This window comes from Mus pahari, chromosome 14 (genome assembly GCF_900095145.1).
Source record: "Mus pahari chromosome 14, PAHARI_EIJ_v1.1, whole genome shotgun sequence".
In the NCBI taxonomy this organism is placed as follows: domain Eukaryota; kingdom Metazoa; phylum Chordata; class Mammalia; order Rodentia; family Muridae; genus Mus; species Mus pahari.
In genome coordinates this window covers 70,240,168-70,249,955 of record NC_034603.1, presented here as the reverse complement: position 1 = coordinate 70,249,955, position 9,788 = coordinate 70,240,168, and the positions used below count along the sequence as shown (strand labels likewise).

General features: G+C 42.9%; 1 protein-coding gene across 3 annotated transcripts in view; it reads left to right on the top strand.

Moving 5' to 3' along the window:
* Nucleotides 1-9,788, top strand: part of Gjc1 (gap junction protein gamma 1) — a 22,090-nt gene extending 12,302 nt beyond the window's left edge. For 2 of the 3 annotated variants that reach the window (XM_021212259.2, XM_021212258.1), the window contains exons 2-3: nucleotides 6,553-6,624; nucleotides 8,069-9,788. In XM_021212259.2, the coding sequence (XP_021067918.1) occupies nucleotides 8,089-9,279 (1,191 nt within the window). In that variant the 5' untranslated portion in view covers nucleotides 6,553-6,624; nucleotides 8,069-8,088 and the 3' untranslated portion in view covers nucleotides 9,280-9,788. Of the gene's footprint in view, nucleotides 1-4,757; nucleotides 4,776-6,552; nucleotides 6,625-8,068 lie in introns of those variants that run through there. The other variant, XM_029546592.1, reaches the window with a different exon arrangement.

The window sequence follows — 9,788 nt, the reverse complement described above, 5'->3', positions numbered from 1 at the left end:
AAAAAAAAAAAAAAAAAAAAAAAAAAAAAAAAAGTGTAACAAAGGGCTCGAAGCAGGTACTAGAGAGGTACATCTGTTTATTTGTTGATTGGTGTAGTTAGCATTTAAGATGTATTTTTCCTGGTCTGAGGTGCTGAGGTAAGGGTCTGGCATTCATCTTTTAGGGACACTCAGTCAAGTTGAGGTGTCAAGATAAAAAGTTGAGGAACTCATAATAACCATGGTAGCATGTTTGGTTTGCCTTGAGTCTGGACACAGCCCTCAGGGCTTGTATGAACAGTCTGTATATCTTCCCTTCAACAGTTGTCTCAGCCTTGCTGTTCCTAAACTGTGAATGTACTAATTTCTCAATGTCCAGACGTTATCCTAGCAATTCTGTCCCTACTGGTTGCAAGGAGCCTTGAAGAATTTTTATTTTGTCTTTAAGCTTTAGGTTGATTTATTCTACCTTTAGGATCTTAAACTGAAATTTCCTATTCTTAGCAAGTGTTTTGTTTTGTTTTTTTCTTTTAAGGGAGGCCCCTTTCTTTCTTTCTTTCTTTCTTTCTTTCTTTCTTTCTTTCTTTCTTTCTTTCTTTCTTTCTTTCTTTCTTTCTTTCTTTCACTGCATGTATATTAGTGTCATGCCTGCATGTACATCTGTGCATCACTTGTATGGTGTACCACTTGGATGCCTGGTGCCCAAGGAGGTAGAAGTTGTCAGAACCCTAGAACTGTAGTTACAGATGGTTGTGAACTACCACGTGGGTAGTGGGGACTGAACCTGGGTCCTCTGCAAGAACAGCAAGTGTTCTTAACCTCTGAGCCATCTCTCCAGCCCTGAGAGTTTATCTTTTATAGATCAGATCCCAAGGACTGAGGTGAAGTCCTTTCAACATGAAACCTGTATGTGGTCCCTCTTATGCTGGGGATGGGAGTGATGCTGGGAACCCAGCCAGGCCCTTTATCGTGCTAAGTGAACACTACTCCTGAGCTACACCTTAGCTGTGATAGCACAGGTCATCACTAGTAAGTGCCAAACTGTAGTGCAAGACTGGCTGGCTTCAAATTCTGGCTTTAGGATACTCAGTCATTAGATGATCTTGGACAACTTGCATACAATGTCCAATCCTCGTTCTGGAGTTTATGGAGACCCAGGAATAGACTGCCTGAGGTTGTCCAGACATGTGCTTTATACTTAATTTTGAAAAATCCTGTGAACTCGATTTAACAGAACAATGCACCAAGATTTTGCTTGATTCTAATGGTACATAACAGAAAAATGTTATGAATTTTGGATCTAATGTAACTCACTGATAGACTACTAGTAGTATGAGAACAAGGTAGATTTATATCTTAAGTTACTTGGAAAACAGACTAAAAAGAGCATATTTGGCTTCTGGTCCAATAATTGTTATATAAGCAAACATGATTCTTTTTTCAGTATGTATGTGGGTGTGCAAATTGTTTTGACTTATGGGCCACCATGAACTTTAGTTGTATTCTTTTTTTTTAAAAAAAAATTAGTTGTGGTTCTGCTAGTCCTTTGGAAGCCCATGGAAGTTCTTTAGAAAGATTACCCGTCACCCATTTTATGAGATGTTAGAATTAGTTAATAAGCATATCATTTCTATAGAAAGAGACAGAGTAAAATGGTGAAACAGGCTGCTTTTTAAAATCGGGTTTCTGTAGCAGGCCCGTGGTGGCACATGTCCTTAATCCCAGCACTCATGAAGCAGAGGCAAATGGATCTCTGAGTTTGAAGCTATCCTGGTCTGCAGGAACTAGTTCCAGGACAGCCAGGGCTATTCAGAGAAGCCAGGTTTTGAAAAACCCAAACCAAAACAAAAAATGAGGTTTATAATATAGGCAAGGTGGCCTTTAATCCTTTAATCCCTGCACTCAGGAGACAGAGGCAAGCAGATCTCTGAATTGGAGGAGAGCCAGGGCTACAACAGAGAAACCTTGTTTCCAAAAATTGGCTCATTTAGCACAGTTATGAGCTTCAAGGACATGGTGCTAATTTCTGGTTGGTTCTGGTGAGCACCTGGTTTTGAGGTAGCGCAGCAGCAGCAGCAGCAGCAGCAGCAGCAGGAGATTGTGACAGCAGGTCATCTCACCAGACAGGAAGCAGGAGAGACTCAGGGCTCAGGACCAGACTGTTAAAACTCCCTCTCCCCAGAAATGAGTGCAAGAGACCACCATTCCCTTCTGAGGTCAGCGCCTGTAGAGCTTCCACTTGACTATTCTAAGACTCCAACGTGTGAAGTTTAGGAGGAGTCACAGTCAAACCATATATGTTCAAACATATATGGTTCTTAAGGTTCTTTGTAAGATAATGCCATTTAAAAAATATTTATTTTATGTATATGAGTGCACTATCTGCGTGTACGCCTACATGCCAAAAGAGGGCATCAGATTCCATTATAGATGGTTGTGAGCCACCATGTGGTTGCTGGGAATTGAACTCAGAACCTATGGGAGATCAGCCAGTGCTCTTAACAGATGAGCCATCTCTTCAGCCCTGATAATGCCATTTTTTATTGTAGAAAGATTTATTTTTTTAAAAAATTTAAATTTCTTTTATATATGTATGAATGTTTTGCCTGCATGTATACATGTGTATCATATGTGTACCTGGTGTCCCCAGAGGTCAAAAGAAGGCCGTAGATCCCCTGGAGTTGGAGCTAGTTGTGAGCCACCATGTGGGTGCTGGAAACCAAAGCTGGGTCCTATATAAGAGCAGCCAGTAGAAGCTATTGCTCCAGTCTCTAGATTTATTAATTTTATTTATAAGAGTATTCAGCTGTAAATATGTGAACTGCGTGCATACCTGGTGCCTGAGAAGGTCAGAAGAAGACATTGGATCCACCAGAACTGAAGTTACAGGTGGTTGTGTGTGTGATTACGTGGGTTCTGGGAGCTGAACCTGGGTACTTTACAAGAACAGTGATTATTTCTACACACTGAGCCATTTTGCCAAGCCAGTTAATGCCATCTTATACTTGGGGGTTCACATGATAAAGAGGAAATAATGGAAAGCCAAATCATTTTAGGAGTTTTGTGATGTGTGTGTTGGTTTATTTTAAAGTTTGTGTATGGATGCTGTGTATGTATGTGTATGCATGTATGTGTTCCATGTGTGTACTCTGTGCTATGTGACCATGTAGGCCAGAAGAGGACATCAGATCACCTGGAGCTTTACAGAGGCTGTATCGTCATGTCGGAGCTGTTGTCCTGTGGAGATGTTCTTAGCCTTTTAGCCGTCTCTACAGAGCACTCGTGTGGTAGTTTGTCTTATGTTGTTGGTGAATCTCACCTCTACAGATTAAGAAAAAAGATGAAATAATTCGTGTGCATTTTATATATAGGACCAAATATCAAGAGTATCTTCTCTCAGACATTTTGTGGTCAAGAGCATAAACTTCAGGATGTAGATACATGATGCTGTGATCCTATAAAAAGACCATGGAAAGAAAGTAAGGCTCAAATGTTTCAGCCCTCTCTCCTTTTCCCTCACCGTCCTTTCCAGGGTCTCATGTATCCCAGGCTGGCCTTGAACTTAAACACACATCTGATTCTCCTGCCTCCATATCCCAAATGCTAAGTTAAATGTAATGTGACATCATGCCCCATTTATGTGGTGTGGGGGTCCAATCAGGACTTTGCGTGTGCTGGGCCAGCACTCTACTGTCTGAGCTGCAACCTCCACCTTAGGCCTGGCTCAGCATTTCTAAGGTTTCAGTTTTAAGTAGTGCACAAGACTCAATTCTGGGTGTGTTAAAATGGCTGTTTCATATCTTACAGTTTCTTCCACCAAAAAAAGTTGGGTTATTGTCTGAAATGTAAAATTGATGGGAAATATTTTCATAGCTGTAAACCCTCAAGGCTGCAGAGATGGCTCTTGTGGGTCAGAGCCCTTGCTGAAGAAGCATGAAGATACAAGTACCTGTGTAAACAGCTGGACGTTGGGGGGTGCGGTGGGGGAGCTGGAGAATCGGTCAGCAGTTAACAGTGTGTGTTAGTCTTACAGGGGACCCGAGGTAGGCTCCCAGACTTCTGTCACACTACTCTTAAGGAGATGGGACTGCTTTTGGCTTTCATAGGTACCCACACGTGTGGATTCTAACTTGTGTATTCAATGACAGAAGAAGTGATGGGCCCAGTTAACTCAAAGTCCTATGGTAATAGCTGATTTTGGTAAAATTCCCTTAAAAAACAAAAAACAAACAAACAAAAAAATAAACAAAAACCCAAACGGTTTATTGAGTGAGCTGCAAGAAGGCAGGCAGCAGGCTGGCTCATCACTACAATGCCACATGCCTGCTTTGTTCTTTGAGGGCTTTCCTGTATGGCACAGGCTGGTCCTCCTCCACCCCCTTTCTTTTTCTGGTCTATGTAGCCTGGCTTGGAACTCACTGTGTTGACCAGGCTGTCCTTGGTCAGAGACCTGCCTGCTTCTGCCTCCTGAGTGTTGGGTTTAAAGGCATGCCTAGTCCTGGTTCTGAACTCTTTTTCTTTTAAACATGTATGAGTGTTTTCCCTGCTTGTATGTCTCCATACAGTCTATACGCCTGGCGCCAGGGGAGGTCAGAAGAGGATGTTGATTCCCCTGGAACTGGAGTTACAGATGGTTGTGAGACGCTATGTGGATGCTGCAAATTAAACCCAAGTCCTCATAAAAGCAACAGCGCCTGCTCTAAACCTCTGCATCAGCTCTCCAGCCCCTGGGCCTGACCTCCTGATCACCCTGCCTGTCACCTACTAGTTTAGCATCAAGTGTCAGCTTTTCACATGTAAATTTCAACATATACTGTGTCTGTGACTCTTTCACTTATTGTTTCATTACTTATTGTTTGGAAACTCTTCTCCCACCCCTACCCCCACCCCCATAGTAAGACAGCAACAAAATCCTAAATTACTGTTAAATTACTACAAATATTCAGGGGTTCTTTTTGTTTTTGAGATAGGGCCTGTATTATATTACATAAACTAGCTGACCTCAAACTCGGGGGGATCCGCCTGCCTCTGCCTCCGCCTCTGCCTCCTGAGCGCTGGGATTAGAGGTTATGCACCACCGGGTCCTGTCTCAGGAATTGTTTTTTTTTTTTGTTTGTTTGTTTGTTTTTTTAATAATGATTTATTTATTTATTTATTTATTATATGTAATTGCACTATAGCTGTCTTCAGACACTCCAGAAGAGGGCGCCAGATTTCGTTACAGATGGTTGTGAGCCACCATGTGGTTGCTGGGATTTGAACTCAGGACCTTTGGAAGAACAGTCGGGTGCTCTTACCTGCTGAGCCATCTCACCAGCCCTCAGGAATTGTTTTAAGTTTATTTGTTAAATGACAGTAGTGAACAGAGTTGGTGTCTTGTGGATGACATGGCCTTAGCTCTTCAGAGGTTAATAATGGACCCTGATTTCTCCTTCATCGGTCTGTTTTGTCTTGAGACAAGAATCTCGCTGTGTAGCCTGCGGCCTGGAACTTTCTGGAGACCAGTCTGGCCTCAAATTCACTTTTTATGTTTTGAGTCATAGTCCAGGTGTTTTCTTTCTCTGACTTTGTGAGGCATTAGCTCTGTAAATCACCTCCTGTGGAGGTGGTGTCCCGGTGACCGAGCCAGCTGTTGGGTGTTGGAGCTGAACAGCTTGCTCCTCCTGGGCTGCTCCAACCCTCGTGAGAAGTATTGGCTGTGATGGAGGCGGGGCCTCTGTAGCCTGCTTTAGCCTGCAGTGCTGCTGCTAGTGCTTCTGCTGGAGTCTTCAATGTTCACTTGTTGGTTTATTTTGAGTCAGGGCCTCACTTTTAACCCTGGCTGGCCTGGAACTCTGAGACATCTGCCTGCCTCTTCCTTGCTCTTCCGTATGCTGGTGTTAAAGCTATATGCCACCCTGTCCAGCAGTTCTGAATTTTCATTAATGACTCGTTTCCCTATTAGGTTTTCTTTTTATTTTTAAGTTATTTATTTTGCCTGGATGTATGTATGTGTACTATATACATATCTGGTGCTTGCAGAGACCCAAAGTGGGTATCAGATCCCCTGGAACTAGAGTTAACAGTGAGCCTCTAAGTGGATGCTGGGAACAGATGCTAGGTCCCCTGAAAGAGCAGGCAGTGCTCTTAACTGCTGAGACATCTGTCCAGCTCCTATCAGGTTTTCATAGAGCTTGATGATTTAAAAACTTTGAGGTCAGCCGGGCGATGGTGGCACACGCCTTTAAGGACGTTGTACATCGTGGTGCGGAGCCTAGTGCGCACCACGATGTACAACGTCCACAAGCAGAGGCTAGCCTGGTCTACAAAGTGAGTTCCAGGACAGCCAGGGCTATACAGAGAAACCCTGTCTCAAAAAAAAACCAAAAAAAAAAACCTTTGAGGTCGCTGTTAATTTCTCTCGTCACTTGTTTTGGGAGGAGAGAAGAGGGTATTCACAGTCAAGCCTGTTTCCATCTCATTCTGAGTGATTCCTGTAGGACACAGAAAACTTGTTTCTTCCTGAAAGCGACATGTTAGTGACTCATTGTTTTCTGTGGGAGGAAGTTATGATCTTTTCTTTTTCTCTTCCAGAGAGAATTTGGGAAAGTAACAAAGTACAAAATCTGGAAGAAGGTTTTGGGTAACAGGAGCTCTGGTTAACAGGTAAGTGTTGGGACTTACCTGGTGGTGGTGGTTCACCATAGTCTGCAGTGCAGCGGGAGAGAGGAGTTGGAAACCTACATGTGCTTTGTGTCCGATGTTTCAATAGGGCTTAACCTGTGACCTGGATTCTAGGCATAGGTCTAAGAACCTTGGAATAAATTATCCTTTAAATGCTGTTTTTAAAGATGGGTATGGTAGCAAACACATATAATTTCAGCATTTCAAGGCTAAGGTAGGAAGATCTTGAGTTCAAAGGTCAGTCTAGGCAACAGTTGATCCACTGTCTGAAAAACAAAATACAAAACCGAGCAAGACATTATGCACACCTTTAGTCCCAGCACTCGGGAGGCAGAGCTCTGAGTTCCAGGCAGGAAACACACAAGTACATAGTGAAACCTTCTCTCTAAAAACAAACAAACAGGGCTGGAGAGATGGCTCAGTGGTTAAGAGAACCAGCTACTCTTCTGAAGGTCCTGAGTTCAAATCCCAGCAATCACATGGTGGCTCACAACTGGTGCATCTGAAGACAGCTACAGTGTACTTAGATATAATAATAAATAAATCTTAAACAAACAAACAAAAAGCTGTTTTTAGTGAGTCTGCCTACTGGTTGGATTTGTTGCTTTCTGTTTAGCAAATGTTGACACAGGGTTTCCCTGTGTAGGGAAAAGTATTTGTTGTAAGAAAATCGATTGTGGACCTAAGCAAAACCAGGGCCTGTTCTGCATTGTGGTCTAGTGGGGAGTGCCCATGTTTCCTTTCTTTTCAGTGCTTATCATTGGTTGTTTGCAGCTGCACCATTTACTAATTACTTTTGGGGAAAAAAAAAAAAAAAAAAACTTGGGAGAGGGGCTCACTGTGTATCTAGCTGTCCTGGAATTAACTTTGTAGACCAGGCTGGCATTGAACTCAGAAATTCCTTTGTCTCTGTTTCCAAGTGTTGAGATTAAAGGCATGTGTTACTACTCTTGGCTTCCATAATTACTTTAATGCTTTGTTACCTGCTTTAAAACTTAAGCTTTCTGGTAAACTGCCTCTTCATAATGGAGCCCAGTCCAAGGGCCTCTTTTATGATGCTATGCTCTATGACTGGACCAGAAAGCTACCCCAATGTCTGCATGTCCCAGAACACACTAATGTATGTAAAAAACACAGTGTGCTGCATCTGAGAAATAATATCAATGAAGTAGGAGAGCAAACAAGACCTTGTATGTGCAGACAGGTCATAGGGTGCTGTCTTACCCAAAGCTATAAGGTGTAGTGAGATGCTAATATGTGTTCTACTGTGAGTCTTGAAGTGGGACATCTCAGGTTACAGTGTCCCTGGAGATACTATGAATTTACATTGTTAGGGTTGCATTATTTGTTGGGACTGGGCACCAAAAATAGAAAACTATTTTTAGCATTTGTTGATTTCCCCTGCTTGGTACTTTCCACCTACCAGGGCAAACCAATTCCACCACCATGAGTTGGAGCTTCCTGACTCGCCTGCTAGAGGAGATCCACAACCATTCGACATTTGTGGGGAAGATCTGGCTCACTGTGCTGATTGTCTTTCGAATTGTCCTAACTGCTGTAGGAGGAGAGTCCATCTACTATGATGAACAAAGCAAATTTGTGTGCAACACAGAGCAGCCTGGCTGTGAGAATGTCTGCTATGATGCCTTTGCCCCGCTCTCCCACGTGCGCTTCTGGGTATTCCAGATCATCCTGGTAGCAACTCCCTCTGTGATGTACCTGGGATATGCTATTCATAAGATTGCCAAAATGGAGCATGGTGAGGCAGACAAGAAGGCAGCTCGGAGCAAACCCTATGCCATGCGTTGGAAACAGCACCGGGCTCTGGAAGAAACAGAAGAGGACCATGAAGAGGATCCTATGATGTATCCAGAGATGGAGTTAGAAAGTGAAAAAGAAAATAAAGATCAGAACCAACCAAAACCTAAGCATGATGGCCGACGACGAATTCGAGAGGATGGGCTCATGAAAATCTATGTGTTGCAGCTGCTGGCCAGGACTGTGTTTGAGGTGGGCTTTCTAATAGGGCAGTATTTCCTGTATGGCTTCCAAGTCCACCCATTTTATGTGTGCAGCAGACTTCCTTGCCCTCATAAGATAGACTGCTTTATTTCTAGACCCACTGAAAAGACCATCTTCCTTCTAATAATGTATGGTGTCACAGGCCTCTGCCTATTGCTTAACATTTGGGAGATGCTTCATTTAGGGTTTGGGACCATTCGAGACTCACTAAACAGTAAAAGGAGGGAACTTGATGATCCGGGTGCTTATAATTATCCTTTCACTTGGAATACACCATCTGCTCCCCCTGGCTATAACATTGCTGTCAAACCAGATCAAATCCAGTACACTGAGTTGTCCAATGCTAAGATTGCCTACAAGCAAAACAAAGCCAATATTGCCCAGGAACAGCAGTACGGCAGCCACGAGGAACATCTCCCGGCTGATCTGGAGACTCTGCAGCGAGAGATCAGAATGGCTCAGGAACGCTTGGATCTAGCAATCCAGGCCTACCACCACCAAAACAACCCCCATGGTCCTCGGGAAAAGAAGGCCAAAGTGGGGTCCAAATCTGGGTCCAACAAAAGCAGTATTAGTAGCAAATCAGGGGATGGGAAGACCTCCGTCTGGATTTAATCTTGGTTGGGCTTAAAACTTGGGTTTTCGTAGTTTATGGTAAGCAGCAACTTGCTGAATAATGACTTCCATTGAGTAAACATTTGGCTCTGGTTGTCTTCAGGGATGCTGTTGGCTCATGATCGGAACTCAGGGGACTGAAGGTGGAGCTGGGATGAGTTGGGAGGGGAAACACAGTGCTCCCAGGCACATGTTCTCAGCAATAATGCAGTTGCAGAACTTGAAGTTTGTGTCTTCCAGATCCAGAGAAGAACAGATATATTTAAATCATTCTCGTTGAACAGTTTTTGTATGTACAGTATTATGGTACATTTTTTTTTAGTATGATAACTTTTTTTTTTGTATTTGTACATTGGACTGCTGTAGTTACACTTTTTTATATTAAAGGAAAAAATCCTTGTAAATAATGTCTGTTAAAGGGTAATGTTATTACTTTGTTTAGCAAATATTATCTTGTGATTGGAATTTTGGTAGATGGTCCACTTAATAAAAGTGCCTCTCGTGTTTCA